Below are 20,145 nucleotides of genomic sequence, written 5' to 3'. Positions count from 1 at the left end.
AGACCACTCGGTCCAAGAATGATCAGCAACTCATCATTATATACTAAGCAACCAAAAAAAAGATCAAGATTTGTAAGTAAAAATAAATTATGGAAACTATTTTATTTCTGAATGACAGAACTATGGACAGTAATAAAACTTAAATGCACAATCTATTTATGGCAGTGGGATACAAATTGATAATCTAATCATTTCAGGAATTTTTCAAATCACAATGAATTTTCTTATTAAATATTAATTTCCGTAAAAAAAATATATTTTCTACTCAAAAACAAATATACTATAAAATCTTGTGTTATTAAATGTAATAAAGCTTAATGTATAGAGACATCAAAACAATTATATAACAACAAATCTGTATGATGAATTTCTTGATTGAATTCTCCTGAGATCAAATTATCAATAAGGGTGTAACCTGCCCTTCACTTTCCCCCATATTTTGCCAGTATTGATTCTATTTCAATTTCTGCTGTCTTGTCCTTAAAAGAAATACACATCAATCAATGACATAGTAATTATATTTAACACTATAAAGTATGTAAGGATTTCTTATAAACCTATACAACATTAATGAAACAAGGAACTTGCACCTTTTGTATTTAAGAAGTAACATTTGTGACCTATAAGTATTTTTCAGGAAGCAAATAATAGAACAACACTTATTACCAATAACCACCATTATCTTCCATCATCAGCAACCACAATAAACATACTTAATTAAATAAAGTTAATTTAGATTCCAACTTATATTTTTTAAATTTCAGCTTTCTGACTGAAAGTTCATTTTTAGATTTTAATCATGGATGTATGTTTTCACACCACCTTAGTCTCAGAAGTATAAAGGTATAAACTGTACTACATGCTTGGGTCACAGTAATGCTGAACATAATGACATAACCGTAACATAGATATAGGGAGATGTGGTGTGAGTGCCAATGAGACACCTCTTCATCCAAATTACAATTTATAAAAGTAAACCATTATAGGTCAATGTACGGCCTTCAACACGGAGCCTTGGCTCACACCGAACAACAAGTTATAAAGGGCCCCAAAATTACTAGTGTAAAACCATTCAAACGGGAAAACCAACCGTCTAATCTATATAAATCAAAGACCTGAAAGCTCTGAAGAAAAATGACGCCACTGTCTCTAATATTGGGATAGTTTTTATGCAAGTCTTGATTTTCACATACCGTAATTAGTTTAACAATGCAACATGTCTCGTAAGCATATAATTGATATTCGTATATGTGTGTGTGTGAAGTGAAGGTGCCAACTGGCTGGTTTTTTTTAAGACAAATGAATAGGTCAAGACTACCTGAATTGTACAAATAAATACTGTAGAAAGGCTTCTATATTTCTCACTGGTACATAGGCTGAATCCGGGTCCGTTCGCGCCCATTCACGTTTGCGCCAACTCATGTTCGCCCCCTTTCACTTTCACACCCTACATGTTCGCAACTAATCTTAATTGGTTTTGTGTTTAATAACTCTGTAAGCAAGTGTTTTCTTATAAGTATAATTGTTGTCATTGTCTCAAAATAAAGTGAGACAGCATTTTTTTTTGTGTTGAATAAATCTTAATCATGTTTTGGATAGCGTATTGTTAAAGATAATAATAATCCTTTCTAAATAAAGTGGTATTTTGTCAACGTTTTATTTAGCGTGGAATAACTCTTAATCATGTTTTGGTTAGTGTATTGCTATACTTTGTTTCATTGACCTCTTTCATAATGAAGTGAGATTCTGACTATTTTTTTTTCTGTGTGTTGAAAAAATTTTATCATGTTTTGGTTATAATAGTGGATTGCTATATTTTGGTTCCTATATTTTATTGTTTCGTTGTTTCAGATCAAAGGGCTTAAAAACAATTATCTTTTGTGTTTTTCCTTTAAAATCTTCAATGTTTTACTCATACCAAGCTATAAATACATTCAGTATTTACACCAAAGCAATTTAAAACAACAATCATGATTTTCCAATTATTCAACTTGAATTTGAATTAAAATTGGGCGCGAATGAGTAGAGTGCGAACGGACCTTGGGTGTGAACGTGCGAGGTGCGAAAGTGTATTGGGCGCAAACAGACCTGATACCACATAGTCTGAACCCCCTTCTCCCACAAAATATGAAGTAAATTAAAAACAAATTGTTCAGAGAACAATTGAAGTCTTTCCACTAGAAAAGATCTATTTTTATATTGAAATATGAAAAATCAGTTTAAAATGTTAGTTCCTATGGCTTTATGACGTCCTATTAACCTATGACCTTGACCTCAATTTCAAGGTCACAAACCATGGACCTTGAATCAAAATATCCTAGGTCTTTAATATGTTTGGTTAATGAGTACTACCACTTGACGCGTAATTTTAAATGTAAGATGGACAAAAACTCCCTTTTATTGTATGCGCAGCCTTTCAACCAAAATATACAAGTAAGGACATGTCGCAACTAATAATTTATGAAGAATTATTTGTCAAAATGTCATACAGTATTTGAAAAGAAGTGAAAATAAGCCAAAATCAAAATTTATAATATGACCTTGACCTTTGACATTGACCTCATTTTCATTTTTAGTACCAATGACCTCATGAAGACCCTAGGTCTCTATCAGTTATGGTTTACCAGTTGAAAATGCATATCGCTTGAATCAAATGAAAAAGGGGGAATAACTCTCATATGGAGTCCCCATAGAGCTATGGTTCAAACAAATATTCTTATCCTAAATATGTAACGAGCAATTTGGTAAAATAAAATCTTTTACGGTTACGAAGGAGAGGTGGCCACAAGAAAAACAGTGTTTGGGGAGATAACTCTTACAACGTAATGTATTTTGTTATAACTACATTTGATATATGTTTCATTATAATACTTTATTCTGATTGGCTAACTGCACATCACATGTTATTCCTCAAGCAATTGCATCACTCAATAAAACTTTTCATTCATGATAACACGTGGTCCCACAATAAAGTGCACAGATGAATTGAATAAAAAAGTTAAAAAATTCGTGTTTTCATGATCCTAGCTAAAAAAAGTAATTATAAGTATTGAATGTTTCTTTTTGTAACCTCAAAGGGTTGCAAAAGCGTTGACCGTGTGCACATTTTTAGAATGAAGCGCTTACGCTTACGCGCTTCATACAAAAAGTACTTCGGTCAACGCTTTTACACCTCAATGAATTTACAAAAAAAAAGCATTCAATACTTAAATGCAGTTGTAAATTTTTAAAGCAAAAAGAGTTAATACTAACTTTCACTTTTTTGGATGTTCATGTACATTTTGTATGTATTTATTTTTCTCAACTACATGATTTTTTTGGTGTATTTTTAATGATATATATGAGTAGTCCAAATAATTATTACATCTGGCAAGGCTTTTTAAATTTTATTCTGGGACACCTTACGCCTTCTTAGGAAGCCTTCCTACGAACGTCTTAGGAAGGCGTCCCAGAAAAAAATAAAATAGCCTTGTCAGACGTCATTATTATTTGGACTAATACATGAGATATTGGATATTTTTATGCATTATTTAACCAGTTGAGTCTTTTACAGGATTGTTTGTTTAATGCTGTTTAAACATTACTGAAAAAAAACACCTTAAATTTGCTAATTATTTGGCATGAAAGTTTGATTTATTGAAAGGGACTCATAGTTTTCCATTTAATTTTAATAATTGTCTAATGGTTAAAACAATAGCTTCGTTGTTTACTTTTATACACAACAACATATTCACTTTGGTTTCGTTGTTTACCTAATATTCACTATGTACTTGGTAACAGTTATTAATTAATTGAATAGAAAATATTATAATAAATATTATTGGAAGCCGAATTGACGTCAAATAGGTGCCGATTTGACTAGATGCGAATTTAACCAGGTGCCGACTTGACTTGTACGTTTCAATTCCTCTGCGATCGTTTGCGGTATTTTCTTGAGAAAACCTATTTTCCATCATCAAAGAGAAGAAGAAACTGCTTGAAATGATTCCCGAACGCTTCGTGATTGTTAAAATAAGTTTAATTCACTCAAAAAACTATTTTAAAACTTGCGATGTTTAAACAGGAAGTTTCAAAAGCACGTGTAAAAGAAGAAATTAACCGGTGAGAGTGGAAATCCGTACATAACATATATCACTATAGTACGACTTTTAAAGCAAAACAGTTTCATCCTTTTGTAAAACAGTCTTTAATATACCTATCACATTAATGTTTGAAGGGTCTTAAGCTTATTCAAACCATATAAGTCGGTATGAAACACCAAAACGGAATGATAATAACCGATTACGTTTTGTAGTTTACAAAATTCTGGACTGGTTCCTGTCAAACTACAACACTTTGTTCGACTGTAGTGGAATACAAACAGGAACCAGTTAGTTTGTAAACTGGTTCCTGGCTGATTACTACACAATGCTCATGCATATTAATGATAACACAAGCACATTCCAGTTTGTATTGAAATTAGTAAATACGAAACCAAGCGCGGTAGGCAGAGAAATCAGGTCGGCAGTTATGGAACAATGACTGCGTCATTTTCCAAAAACGAGAAACGAGAAACACATATAAATTACATAAACAAACTACAACTACTGTACATGTATGAAGACATTAACCCACTTTAAAGGTCAAGGCCATAGTACAAAGTAATAATAAACATTCTTTAGTATCCACAGAAATTCAAATAATGAGGTGTACAAACAAAATAATTCACTTCATAACAACAAGTGTTAAACTTACATCTTGACTAACTACAGGCAGAAGACTGGCTTTTTCTAACCATTCTACAGCTTCAGGGTACTTTCCTAGTTCTACATAACACTGAAAAGAAAAGTCTGCTGTAATCACTCTTATTACTCAACCAGATATTGACCCCCTCCTTTTAAATTGTGATGCAGGGCACAATTGAAAAAAATAACATAAATACTGAACTCGTAGGCAAATTCAAAAAGGGGGAGTCCATAAATACTGACCAAAGTTTTGTTGTGTTTCATTATCATGTTTTCTAAATGCATTTATATAAATGGTGTTTCCTTAGATTGTTACTGGTATCTTATCTATTGGATTTCCTTGAGTTGTGGTTTTACTGCAGATTCATAAATTTCTATGGATACCAATTTTTTAGGATTGAGAAAATAAATAATGGCATTTTCATGTATATATGTATTCATGGGTTTGCCACATTCTGAATACAAGCTTACAGAAACTTACTTGGTTGAATATTTAACTTCCAGAATTACATCTTCTCACAAAATATTTAATCCTTCATATTATAGTGATATCAAAGTGCATTAAATATTGCAAACTTTATAATTGACTAAACAGGGAAACCTTTTATTTGCTATTAAAATTCATTTAATCAGATTTGTAACAGAGGAATATTGTAATTTCTTAATAATTTTGAATTTTCATAGTGGACGCTAACCTTTCCAATGTATAATAAATTTTCTTTCCATACACCTGGGTTGAGTCTGTCTGCCTGTAATAAAACATTGTATATATTTAATTCTCTAAACATGTGTGTGAATACTGTCAACAAGTCATAGTTTTGTTTCAAAGCTAAAGAACGGATATGGATTTTATAATTGCAAAACTTTTTGTATTTGTTTTAAAATAATAATAACTCCATTTCATTTTTTAAGAACATAATAAGAATGCAGCCTTTCCTGAAATCACAATAATTAATCTCACATTTTTAAAAGTTGTTCAACAATCAACACAAATATTGAACAAAATGATTAGGGGATATGTGCATGGGACACGATAGCATATCATATAAAGTTATAAAGGAACATAACTAACGAGGGAAAAATGACCAAAATTTGTACTTGATCTGAGTATAGTGGTAATAACTTAAATAAGTATTGTGTATAAGCTTCATAACATTTGGTTGAGGCAAACAGACAAAATTTTTCCATTTGAAAAGGGAAATAACTAGCTCTAGAATGGTTAACTTGAGGAAACCAAAATTCAAACTGTATCTGCGTTTTGCGGGAGGGCATAGACATTGTCAATAAGTTTCATAACATTTGGTTTGTACGGACACGGGTAAAACTTAATGCACCCTCCGCTACTGCAGGGGCATACAAAATTCTGAATTTACAGTATTACAAAGTTTACATTGCAATTACAATTATAACATTACAGACAACTATAATATAAGTAAAATTGATGCTTCAGGGTTAGTCAACAAAAGCAGAGAAAATGAAGGTCATTATGAATGCATTTTATGGAATTTTATCTATCTTTTAAATAAAATACTTTGGAATAGGAGTTTAGACAAGTGATAATTTTTTTATGTTAATTAAGTAAAACTTGTACAAATCTTATATAAGCAATAAAAATTATTAATAAACCTCATTGATATCGGATGAAACTTATAATCTTGAGGTATAATAAAATATTTTAACGCAATTAAAGAAAAGATATGATTAAGTTAAGTGTTGAATTTCTGGTTATAAACTACAGATATCAGAAGAATTCAAAAATCATTATATCATATGCAATGAATTAATAACATTGTCAAACATGATGTCACAATATTCAACTTTGCAATTTATCAACAACTAAAATAATTCTATACTTCTGTGATTCTCTATCGTAATTTACTCAATATAAATTAAGCATTCTTCTTCTAAAAAAGTGCCATGAAAAAAAACTGACATAAGATTACCTCTAAAAAGTGTGTCAAAGCTTCACCAGCTGTTGAGGTAGGTGGTGTAGCAAATAAAGTAGCTGCTGCCTTCCTCTCTAACCAAGATAACATATATACCTACAATCAAATGTAAACAGTAAATACATTCCTCTCTAACCAAGATAACATATATACCTACAATCAGATGTAAACTGTAAGAACATAATAAAGTCACAAATGCCTCTTCTAACCTTCATTCAATTTATTTCATAACTAAAGTAAACAAAAGCTACAAAATTATCCCTCTCTAGTTTCCAGACTATACAGGTTTATCTACTAACAAATTCTTAGAAAGTTCAGAATAATTACTGGCTATGTGTAAAGGAGCCAGTATTGAACAAAACACAGTTTTCTTTAATTTTGATATAATTTGTCCTATAAACAGTAGTACACTAATCTGTGAAAATATGATTTGGAAAGTGCAGGTGGAATTTTTTAACTTACATTCATTGTAAAAAATATATATGCTGCATATTAATTGTATTGTCTGGCAATATGACCTGTGCCTGGAGTTCATTTTTAAGAAACAAAAAGAACATTTTTCTCTCTATTTCAAAGAAAAAATTGTAAACTATAGAATTTAAAATAAGAGTAACAAGGACAAGATGTAGTACATGCAAGTGAGGTAATATGTACGTATATATATATTGGAAGGAGATATTTACAATTTTAAATATTTCATTATCAACTATATATATATCAACAGTGTTATAACTTACACCATAGCACCATCTTCCTAGTAAATGATGATTAGAAGGGTCTGTTTTGTTGAGTTCTATGGCTTTCTCTATATGCTCCTGTAAAAAAAAGTATCATAAATTATCAATCTTAATTATTGTGATTATAAGAAGCACCTTCACAGAGATCAACAGAGTATTTCTAGAACACCAAAAAAACTCACAAACTGCACAAAGCTTACCAATTTTTCCTAATCAACTATTGGCACATTACACCTTTTTGTTTGATTGTGGATTAAACTATAGCAGCAGATCCAGATGTCCTATGGTGGGTGGCACATTTTTTCGCCGTTTTACTATTTTTTTCTGTAAAATGGGTGTGACTTTACCCAATATTTGCATTCATAGATGTAAAAGGCTGTTTGTAATGTTTGAACAGCTTATATTCCTCTTTACGCCATTTCCAAGGTTATTTGCGTATATAAAGAAATATCCAGGTGTTTTTAAACTATTTTGGTAATTATGTGAGATTTATTTGGCAATCATGTGCAGTCTTAAAGTAAATATTTGTGAGAAAAATCCTATAGGAAAGATCACTCAAGCTAATCTATGTAATCTATGTAATTACAAACATTTGTTTTTATAATATACCAGGATAATGAGGATGGTAATATAATATATTGCGGCGAAAATGTGTCCCCAATTGTACATGATCAACTTGATTTCCTCTGGAGTTAGCTTTCATTTTTAAAATAATTAACCACGCTTTGAAGATTATTCCTTTGTCAATCATTTTTTTCATATAGTAAAATTTCTAAAACTTACATAAAAGGTTCAAAATATACGAATGTAGGTTGGATGTATGTCAAAATGAAGGAAATATGAAGCGAATACGGGTAACTCGCTCTAAGTCAAACAACTTTAAAATTATCATTTGAGGCACTAGTACTAGCACATGAAAATTTAGTTTTTTCAAACACCTTTAGGTTCAAAAGTGTTTCTATATAGTTGTTAAATTGAGAAAAGTTACATTTTATAAATATTTGATAGCTTATGTCTACATTAAATGTTGGTTTGAATGAAAGATATCTGCTCCAACAAAAACAATCTCTTGAAAAAAAAAATCAAAACACATTTGGAGATGGACAAGGAATTGCTCAGATCTTTTCAAGAACATTTCACAATTAGAAACAAAGAATTTTGATGCTTTTACGTTTAATCGAAAGGAGACCAAAACAAATCAATATCTATTTCTTTTCAGATTCCTCCACAAGCTTACCTTAAATGTGTAGCCATTCTTTATCTTGTTCTGTGTTCCTTCATAGTCACCAATACTTCCTAATGTTATGGAGTACCTTAATAAAACAAAATCAACTTGTGTGAGATTGGAAAGGGAATTTATAATTCATAAACATGTTTAAAACTAATCCTTTGTATAATGGTCCTGGTGATGGTTCTTATTTGATTTGATTTTTTCTTTTAAGTTGGCCTTACAATGTAAGGACATACTACTGTTGTTGTTAATCTCAATACGGAAGAACTCAAACTATTGTTATGGTTAACTAAATTACCACATGTAGTGACTGGAGATACAGATTAAATAATCTTTAAGGTTTTCTGTACAAAATAAAATGTTTATAATTCAAATGTAGTTATAAAAAAATACAGCATCTTAACTTGAAATGATGACAACATTGAAGTTAACCCATGCTTTGATAATAAGATAGATATGATTTGCTAACAAAAAGTGCAGTTGCCACTAGAAAAGGCTTAGCAATCTGTAGGCATTTAGCAAGTCCTTGGGGCCTTGGTTGCCGAGTGGTCTAAGTAGTTACTACTGTACTCACTAGACAGTCAACACTGTGGTTGTGAGTTTGAACCACACTTGTGAGGGTGCACTTGACTCCAATCTTAATTGACTAGGATTGTCAGTTTTCCTATCGCCGGTTTTCTCCATTTTTGTAGATATTTGTCTCCTCAGCAATCGTGCATATCTATATATATTTCATTCATACTGTATGTTCTTGAATAAATGTATTTTTTTTTAAATGCCAGAAAATAAGAAATAATCAATGTTTCAATCTTTGAATTGTTTTACATTTGTCATTTGGGGCCCTTATAGCTGACTATGGGGTATATGGGCTGAATTATCAGTATCAGAACTGTACCAAATAACCATGATGTATATTTGAAATGAAATCCTATGTTATTAGAATACCATTTGTGTGAATTAGCTGATTTCTGATTGAGATGTATGGCCCTTTCAGCTGTATCTTTGGCTGTGTAAAGCATTTCTTTTTTCTTTTCAATATTTCCTTTCGCTCCTTCTATCTGTGCTAACTGATATGTACACTTGGCTAATCTCCAATGGAAATCAGCATCAGTTAAATACTAAAAAATATATAAGATTAGTGGTATATGTGTTCACACTTTACGAACATCAATTTCAACAATTATACTTTGAACAAGAATGTGTCCATAGTACACGGATGCCCCACTCGCACTATCATTTTCTATGTTCAGTGGACCGTGAAAATTGGGGTCAAACCTTTAATTTGGAATTAAAATTAGAAAAATCGTATCATAGGGAACATGTGTACTAAGTTTCAAGTTGATATAACTTTAACTTCATCAAAAACTATCTTGACCAAAAAATTTAACCTTAACTTCACACTATCATTTTCTATGTTCAGTGGACCACGAAAATGGGGTCAAAATTATAATTTGGCATTAAAATTAGAAAGATCATATCATGGGGAACATGTGTACTAAGTTTCAAGTTGATTGGACTTCAACTTCTTCAAAAACTACCTTGACCAAAAACTTTAACCTGAAGCGAACGGACGCACAGACGGACGGACGAACGAACGAATGGAGGCACAGACAAGAAAACATAATGCCCCTCTACTATCGTAGGTTGGGCATAAAAAAAGACTCTTATTGCTTCGATTTAAAACCTGAACTCTGAACATTTTTCCTGAGAGGTATCAAACGTAATGTCTTAGGGGTACTGATTGGCCCATAACATATCTGAGGCAGACCCACTTTTTTTTTCTTTTTTTGAGGTGTCTTTTCTTGTTTTCATTAGTAAATATGGAAAAATCAAGAGTTTTCATGTAGCACAAGCAGGACAAGGAAGACAATTGTATTATTTTATTTTCTTCCTTTTTTCATGTGTGTTCTTGAATAAAATAAGTTGTTAATTGTCATGGAAAACTAAATATCATTGTAATGTCACAAAGGATAATAATGTTAATTACTATACTGCCCCATCCAATATTAATTTTGTTCTACACATCTAAATATGTGACAAATTGTAAATGTATAAATTTGAAATATAGGTGACCATAATGTTTCCATTTTTACATATACAAATACCTTAGTTTTGTTGCTTTGAAGAAGTTCATATGCTTTTAATTTTTCTGTTTCTCCCCCATCTATGAATGTATCAATCTCTGTATACAGAGCAGTAACATCAGCACTTTGTTCAACTTTTACTATATCTTCAGTATCAGAATCCCCTTCTGTTGGAGTTTCAAATTCACTGGAGCTACAATATAAAGCAAATATTTATATATTTCACTGTCATAACTGTTAAAATGTTTAAATCTAAAAGAAGATAGAACAGCTCAGCTCTGAAAATCTTGCCTGACTGGTCATTTTTGTGATTTAAAGTGTGTATTTATCTTCTATAATTTTCCTCATGCAAGGCAGAATGCAAAAGAAAAATTTTAAAATTAAAGGGCAATAAATCAAACAAGGAGTTGTCAGAAGATTTCCTCTATATTGTCTTCATTGTAGATTTTGTTTTGTTGATTATTTTTTAATATTTAAGATTCTATCTATCTATATATATTGTAACAGATTTTCTCAATTTGACAAATTGTAAAGGTTTGCCAAACAATAGTCAAAACTTGCATTTTACCTCTATGTTTTATTTTTAGCCATGTCGGCACCATCTTGGTTGGCAACTTGGCAGACAGGGTCATCAAACACATTACTTAAACTAGAATTGTCTTAAAACAGGAAAATTCCTCCACCTTTTTATGAATAATTTCATATAACTCAAAATCTGAATTTTAAAAAATGAAAGGAGCTAATGTCAATAGTGTAATATTGTAACTTTCATTTATTCATAAATATCTATACAGTTCAGAGTTCACGCACGTGTTGTGTTGATGGACATAGCAGATAAGGTCACGTCGTATTGCTTTATGTATTTGTGTTGATTACTTAGCTAGAACATTATATTAAAGTATGTTAATCAGTACACATGGCTTGTCTCTTAGTTAATATATATAGGCTACCAACGTTACATTGGCGACTAGGATAAAAACAAAAGTTGGAAATGTTAAAAATGTATTTCAATGGATTTATTAATTAGTGACACTGATAATTAAACCATGGCGGCATCTTTACCAATTTTTCCGAGTTTTCCGGTACATGAGAATAATGCTGAAATAAGGTGGCGTAAATGGATAAGAAGACTTGAAAATTTATTCATTGGTTTGAACATTAAGGACAGCAAACAACAAAGAGCACTCTTGTTACATTACGCTGGAGAAGATTTCAACTAAGTCTTTGATACCCTTGACAATACAGGAGAAGACTTTTCTGCCGCTAAACACAAGTTAACCGCTTACCTTGCTCCGAAAAAGAATACGGAATATGAAATCTACAAATTTAGACAAGCCAAACAAACATCTGATGAAACTATCGACAGTTTTCACACGAGATTACGCCAGCTAGTTGTAAACTGTGAATTTACGGAAACATCTAAAGAAGTAAAATCGCAAATTATCCAAGGTTGTCATTCAAATAGACTAAGTTGAAAGGCTCTTCGGGAAGACACGACCCTTGAAGGATTAATTTCATCAGCTAGAGCGTTAGAACTTTCCGAAAAACAGGCAACGGAAATTGAACAATCAGACAAACAATCCGCAAATGCTGTGAGAAAAGGAGTTGGAAATTTTCGAAACGGACCACGATTTCTACAGACACAAACTGACCAAAACGTAAAGAAGAAGACTACATGCAGAAACTGCGGAGGTGATTTTCCGCATGCAAACAAGTGTCCTGCATTTGGAAAAAGCTGTAACTCATGTAAAAAGTTGAATCATTTCGCTTCTGTATGTAGATCCAAACGTATGCACTTTCAAACGAAAAGTAAACAAAGTTGATAATTACGAACATGACGATGCTCATGATAGTAGTTCAGATGATGGTTACGTATTTGGATTGAGAGAAAATACTGTGAATAAAGTACAGAAAGGACAACCGAAAATAAACGTGAAAATTAATAATTCTAATGTGGATATCTTAATTGACACAGGATCAAGTATTAATTTTATTGATGAAAGTACATTCGAGAACATCAAGTGTAAACCCAAAGTTTCTCACGCCGACACTAGAGTCTTCGCATATGGTTCAGATAAAAACTTGAAATTAATGGGAAAATTTCATGCTACGATAGAGACTGACCATAAAATAACAACGGCACCAGTGTATGTGATGAAAGGAAGATACGGGAATTTATTGTGCTATGATACATCTGTTGACTTAAGCATAGTGCCAGTCATTTCGGCAGTAGCAGATAAACATGAAATATTATGTAATAAATATAGAGATGTGTTTAATGGAATTGGAAAATTAAAAAATGAAAAAGTGAAAATTCATATTGATGGAAGTGTAAAACCAGTAATTCAACCACATAGGCGTATACCGTTTCACATTCGCAAGCAAGTAGAAGCAGAACTCGAGAAACTCGAAAAACAGGATATAATAAAAAAGGTGGATGGACCAACACCATGGGTGTCCCCGATAGTTGTAGCCCCTAAACCGAAAAACAAGAACGAAATTCGACTATGCGTGGATATGAGGGAACCAAACAAGGCTATTTTGCGTTCACGTCATATTACACCAACACTTGATGACATGATCTTGGATTTAAACGGATCTAAAGTATTCTCGAAAATGGACCTTCGAAGTGGATACCATCAATTGGAGTTAAACGAAGAATCCCGGAACATCACAACCTTCACGACACACGTAGGATTACGTAGATACAAACGACTCAGTTTTGGTGTTTCTTCAGCCGCAGAGTTATTCCAAAACACACTGAGTAATGCAGTCTGCACCAAAAACTTTTGAGGGTACTAGTCCACTGGACTAGTAAATATTTAAATTTACTAGTCCTCAATAATTTCCACTAGTCTGACACCGGTGATGGCCGTGATGCCCCCCCCCCCCCCAAAAAAAAAATTTTGAAATCTTAGATGCAAAATCCTGCATTTTGAGCATACATGAAAGAGTTTTAGATTAAACAAGAAAAACTTCTGACACTATTTATTTTTAGTGTTGTGTACTGTCCATAAATGATAATAAAAACAATGTCACAGTTTCCAAGTAATTTATAGTTTTTTTTATTCCTCAGTCTTTTAATAATTGCTTCAGTTTTAACTTAGACGTCCCTTAAGCAAAATTGGTTTCCTTATTTTCTATGCAGTACGTGCAAAACATTAAGAATTCAGTTCAATTCAAAGTTTTATTGCCATATAAACTTTACAGTTTGTGACATATAACAACAACAAAATCAAATAAAGACAATAACTAAGTATTTCAATATATATATACTAATTCAGGTAAATATTAAAGGGTCCCCAGTCCTCAGTTCCATTGACTTTTTTTTATAAAGGATGCTAGTTTATTCACTTGTGTTGGTGTTGATGGGTTATCAAGTTAAAGTATATATATAACTTTGTCATTGTCAGTATATATATAACTTTGTCATTGTCAGTGAGATTAGCAAATGAATTATTTTCTCTGTTAATGCAATCAAAATATGTTAATCTGATATTTGAATCGTGAGAACAATTCATTAAGAAATGTTTCTCATAATCATGATCATCTAGTTTTTTGCATTTCTAAATGTTTGCAAAGTCTCTCTTCGCGAGGAATTTGAAAATGCCTTCCTTTTTCAATTATAAATAATGAATGGTCACTGATTCTAAGTTTTGTAATTAATTTTCTAAATTCAAAGTTTGAGTTAGAGGGGTAAGGTTTGATTTTAATTTACTTTTATCATCATTAGATCTCAACTTATCTATCAACTGAACAGGTTGTTGTAGTATGAGTTTATTTATCAAGGATGACGGTCTAATGGGGTTGAACCCTCTGGTCCTGGTTACATCGGATTTTATTTTGTTTAGAAACGTCATCATTTGATCTCTTTCGTTTCATAGCCTTTCCTGGCTTTGCCCCGTCGGTACATTGAAGCATTTTTCCGTTTGATTACACAGTCTCCGGTCTTTCTAATTACCAAAAAAATCGAAGTGTACCAACACCATGTTGTTAAGATAACTCATAATGACATAAATCTATTTTTATAACTTTATTGATTATGTGAAGTAAACTAAAACATTTGTATAACATAATCGGGGAAAAACTTGATAGGCTTTCCGTTTTATAAACAATTGCCGTCATTATCAGAAAATTTAATGTGTCCGTGTTGGTCCACTTTCTACTGGTTATAAGACAAATCGAGTTACCAGAACTAATGCGACTGGTTTTCGTTTCTGTTTCACTTCCTCGGGATAACTGTACAATTATCGATCTTGATAGTTTAGACTTCGCAACACATTGATTTGACGATCTTTTCTGCATTACTTGTCAATTTGAACTTCAAATATGTTCAAATTTCAAATAACATAGAAAGGACGTTTTATTTCTTACTAGTCCAGTCGGGCTAGCGATAAATAAAATTTACTAGTCCGAGCTAAAAATTACTAGTCTGGGGCATCGGGCTAGTGGTTAACATCGCAGACTGGTAATGCACTGGAAGGATTAGATGGAGTCCGAAATATATATCCGATGATATAATCGTATTTGGAAGGAACCAGGACGAACATGATAAACGATTGGGAAAACTATTTTCACGTCTTAAAGAGAAGAACTTAATATTAAATAAGGCAAAATGTGAATTTAATAAGAACAAACTTGAATTCTATGGTCATATTTCTAGTGAAGATGGCATATCAGCCGATCCAAGAAAAATAAGCGCTATCAGGAACACAACAATACCGAAAGACGTAGGTGAAATCCGTAGTTTCTTAGCAATGACCAATTATGTTGGACGTTTCATTCCAAATTACTCAACTATTACTGAACCGCTCCGCAGATTAACAAAGCAGGATTCCAAGTGGGAATGGACATCTGAACAACAGGGATCATTTGACAAGCTAAAGAATGAACTTGTTGCTGACCGTGTGATGTCATACTTTGACCCTAACAAAGAAACAATGTTGATAGTAGATGCAAGTCCCGTTGGATTAGCTGGATTATTAACACAAAATGGGAAAATAATCGCATACACAAGCCGATCATTGACAGATGTTGAAACACGTTCGCAAACAGAAAAGGAAGCATTAGCGATTGTATGGGCAATTGAACATTTTCATCTTTATTTGTACGGACAATCATTTACATTGGTATCTGATCACCAACCGCTTGAAACTATATTCAACAGTCCAAAGGCAAAAACACCAGCACGCATTGAAAGATGGAGATTAAGATTACAGGGATACAATTTCAAAGTGCAGTACAAACCAGGAAAGGTGAACGCGGCCGATTATTTATCAAGACATCCGACCCCGACTACATCTATTGCATGTAAACATTCTCAATTAGCTGAAGAGTATGTTTTCGATACTTAACTGACAACGCTGTGCCGAAGGCAATGACCCTATATGAGACAGCTGATAGTACACAATAGGACAGTGACCTGCAAACCGTAATTACTGCATTAAAATCAAACAGGTGGGACAAGTATGAGAGTAATACGTTAGATACATTCTTAAGATTACGATACGAATTAACGGTCGTTCCCGTTAATGATATGGAGATCATACTTCATGATAATAGAATTGTCATTCCGAAAGATTTACAGATGCGTGTAAATGACCTTGCACATGAAGGGCACCAGGGCATAGTACGTACAAAGCAGTTGTTACGTGAAAAGGTATACTTCCCTGGAATAGACAAACTTGTTGAACAAACGTGTAAATCATGTATACCATGTTTAGCGTCAACCCCAAAAAATGTTTTTGAACCGTTACAAATGTCTGAGATACCGAATAATGTATGGGAGAATCTCAGCATAAACTTTTGTGGACCATTTCCGAATGGATATTACGTTATGGTAATAATTGATGAATACTCAAGGTATCCTGTAATAGAAACCTTAACCAGTTTATCCGCAAAATCTGTCATACCGCTATTAGACAAAACTTTCTTAATTTTTGGAATACCGAAAGAACTGAAAACAGACAACGGATTGCTGTTTAATTCAGGAGATTTCCGAAACTTTGCAAAAAACATGGGTTTTAAGCACCGCAAAATAACTCTGTTATGGCCTCGCGCTAACGCTGAAAGTGAAAGATTCATGAGAACTATAGGGAAAGCAATTCGTGCAGCTCAAACGGAACATCGTAGTTGGAAGCAAGAAATACACACATTTCTTCGCAATTATAGAGCAACACCGCACTCAACAACTAATGTGTCCCCGGCAGAACTTTTATTTGGAAGGAAAATTAATACCAAAATGCGGAACATTTCAACAAATGACCAAGCCGACAGTGAAGTTCGAAAAGAAGACCACATGAACAAAAGTAAAATGAAATTATACTTTGAGAAAAAAAATTCAGTAAAAGTACCTGATTTTACAGTAGGAGATACCGTACTAGTTAAACAGGAAAAGAAAGATAACCTATCTACCCCGTATAATCCTCAACCATTAACAATCAAGAATAAAAAGGGTAGTATGATTACGGCAACGAACGAACAACAAAAAGATAAACTCGAAATTCGTCACATTTCAAAAAGGTTGGGAAATCTAAGCTAATGACTGATGAGGAAATAGAAGAAATCATTGATGATGACATTATACCAAACACACCATTGAGAAGATCATCACGAGAAAAACAAACACCGAAACATCTCGATGATTATGTGCGTTAAAGAGCTGTGTTACAGGCATAATAATCCTGTGCTCTTTCTGATGTATCAGTTAGGTTTGATGTTGATTTATATGTTTGTGAATTTATGATGCAAATCAATTTTGTGGAATTTACTATTCACACTCGTAATGATAGCCTTATCAGCTTGATCAGACGATCCACTAATTATATTGACATTACAGTACGCGTACCGAATAATTTACATTTATCACAGACTATAAAGTTCTAATTTTCTATTGATACAATTTTACGCATCTTATCACTTAATTTGTTTACACAGATAGTTAAATATTTTATGACTACACAGACAGTAATATAACTAATTAAAGTAGAACTTTAATCTGAGAAAAGAAGAGATGTAATATTGTAACTTTCATTTATTCATAAATATCTATACAGTTCAGAGTTCATGCACGTGTTGTGTTGATGGACATAGCAGATAAGGTCGTGTCGTATTGCTTTATGTATTTGTGTTGATTACTTACATGTAGCTCGAGCATTATATTAAAGTATGTTAATCAGTACACATGGCTTGTCTCTTAGTTAATATATATAGGCTACCAACGTTACAAATAGATATATAACAATTCACTGAAGTTTTATGAAAATTGGTTTATGCGTTTTGGAGTAATATTCTAACATAAATTAGGCTGTTAGTTTTTTCATTTGAATTGTTTTACATTGTTATTTCAGCCTTTTATCATGTTTATAGCTGAGTATGCGGTATGTGCTTTGCTTATTGTTGAAGGCTGTACCGTGACCTATAGTTGTTAATTTCTGTGTCATATTCAGGTGCACATTTTGTGCTATATCTAAATGTCTAAGCGGTTGAGCAAAGGAAGTACTTCTTTAGCTCAGTCTGTTTGTGCACTGAATTGTTAAACAGAAGTCCCGGGTTAGAGTCTCAGTGGAGACATATATAAATTTCTATGTAGAATCATGCTCTCCTGTTACATATGTAATATTTTCTACCCCTTTTATCATATTTATAACCTCATAAAATCGTACCCTCCTAGAGCATCTTCATAATTGTCAGTTTCATCACCACTACTTGCACTGATCACTGAATAGTATCCAGATCTCTTTTTTCTCCAGTTTGACTTTCCTTCAAGTTTCTCATTTAGGATACTGATTTCTGCTTTCAAAGTTTCTATTGACGACGACAGTCTATGGATTTCTCTCAAGAAAGCGCTCGTTAATTTGAAATAAAGAATGGTTCCTCCTACACCAACACATAAACCTGTACCTAGCACCATCATGAGGTTTGTATTATGTTTAAAAAAGGCTGACATTGTGTTTGTTTTTATGTTTTTAAGTATTTTTTTAGTTCGAAAAAATCAAAACTTGGGAGGGAAAACCGGAAGTATAAAAGTATTTGGATAAAAACCAACAACGGTCCTAATTGCAAAAACAAAGTGTATTAAATTATTTTAAGACTTTGGAATTTAAAAACTCAAATTAACTACTGTAACGTTTTAAGAAGCTATAAATAACTTGGATGAATATTACACCAATTAAAAAATTGAAATATCTGAGTTGTTGCAAATCCTTGAGACAGGGGAGACAACTAAGACCAGCAAGGGGGAAGGTCTAAAAACAGGACAGATAAAACCAGGACAGTTATTTTCGATACGTTTTTATCTGTAACTTTTGTTTTACCCAACATATTGTTGAAATTTAAATTGTATAATAAAGAACATGGTATTTACTTATATTATTTGTAAAAAAATTAAAAATGAATAATAATTAAGTTAAAAAAATCTGCCAGGACAGTTTAATTTTATGAAATAAATGGCTGAAATTGCCGAGAAAAGTTTACTTATAATTGAAATATTTTCTCCAAAACAACTGTCTGGCATTATATTTTTGTACAATTATAAAGATTATGAAATATTCATTCTAAAAATCTATAATTTAATATTTTTTTCAGCTTTTAAAGGTAAAAAAAACTGCCAGGACAGTAGCCTTTCACGTTGGAAATTTTGTTGAAATTATTTCAAAATACAAATACAAAGTTAAATATCTTCTTCAAAATAAATGTCTGGTAAACAAATGTTAGTTCATTGGAAAGTTTAGAATATAAGCTTTATGAAAATATAAAATTATATGACCTTTTATGTCATTAACACCCAAAAAATCTGCCAGGACAGTAGCCTACTCCGCTAAATTTTAAGAAAAAAATGGCTGAAATTGTCGAGAAGAGTTTACCTATAATTGTTATATTTTCTTCAGTACAACTGTCTGGCATACTATTTTTGTATGATTTTAAAGATTATGGAATAATCTTTCTAAAAACCTATGATTTAATATTTTTTTCGTCTTTTAAAAGTAAAAAAATCTGCCAGGACAGAAGCCTTTTACGTTAGAAATTTTGTTGAAATTTGTTCAAAATCAAAATATAAAGTTTAATATCTTCTTTAAAATAAAAGTCTGGTAAACAAATTTTAGTTCATTTAAAAGTTTAGAATATAAGCTTTGAGAAAATATAAAATGATTTGGGCATTTAATTCATTAACGACAAAAAAATCTGCCAGGACAGTAGCCTACTCCGTTTAAATTATCAGCTGGACATTAGCCTAATATGCTACATGTTTTATAAATGGCAGAAATAAACATTATTTTTTATCATAAATAAAATAGTATATTTATTAACTTATCTGGCTTTTTTTAAAATGATAATTAGGACTAAATCATTAAAAATAAAACTACAAATTAAAAACAAATTTGCCAGGACAGTACTATTACATAGGAAGAAATGAAGAATTCT

The 20,145-nt window shown here is 32.1% G+C and overlaps 1 protein-coding gene across 1 annotated transcript; it reads right to left on the bottom strand.

Annotated features, from left to right (window-relative positions):
- Positions 1-288: 288 nt before the first annotated feature.
- LOC143067969 (regulator of microtubule dynamics protein 1-like) lies at positions 289-18,744 on the bottom strand. Its single transcript, XM_076241642.1, has 9 exons — positions 18,387-18,744; positions 10,744-10,915; positions 9,584-9,756; positions 8,645-8,720; positions 7,408-7,485; positions 6,668-6,766; positions 5,420-5,473; positions 4,735-4,815; positions 289-479 (listed from the first exon to the last, which is right to left on the bottom strand). Exons 1-9 carry the CDS (start codon positions 18,668-18,670, stop codon positions 423-425), a joined length of 1,074 nt encoding a protein of 357 aa, XP_076097757.1. The 5' UTR covers positions 18,671-18,744; the 3' UTR covers positions 289-422.
- Between the last annotated feature and the right edge of the window lie 1,401 nt (positions 18,745-20,145).

The sequence above is a fragment of the Mytilus galloprovincialis genome, chromosome 3 (assembly GCF_965363235.1).
Source record: "Mytilus galloprovincialis chromosome 3, xbMytGall1.hap1.1, whole genome shotgun sequence".
NCBI lineage: Eukaryota > Metazoa > Mollusca > Bivalvia > Mytilida > Mytilidae > Mytilus > Mytilus galloprovincialis.
This window is presented reverse-complemented; position numbering and strand designations above follow the sequence as displayed.

Coding starts and splice junctions, on each gene's coding strand:
- LOC143067969 (XM_076241642.1), bottom strand. CDS start 18,670: ATGTCAGCCTTTTTTAAACATAATACAAACCTCATGATGGTGCTAGGT. Junction 8,721..9,583: donor TCAGCTAATTCACACAAATG/GTATTCTAATAA, acceptor TGTTTTATTAAG/GTACTCCATAACATTAGGAA. Junction 4,816..5,419: donor ATTTATTATACATTGGAAAG/GTTAGCGTCCAC, acceptor TTTTCTTTTCAG/TGTTATGTAGAACTAGGAAA.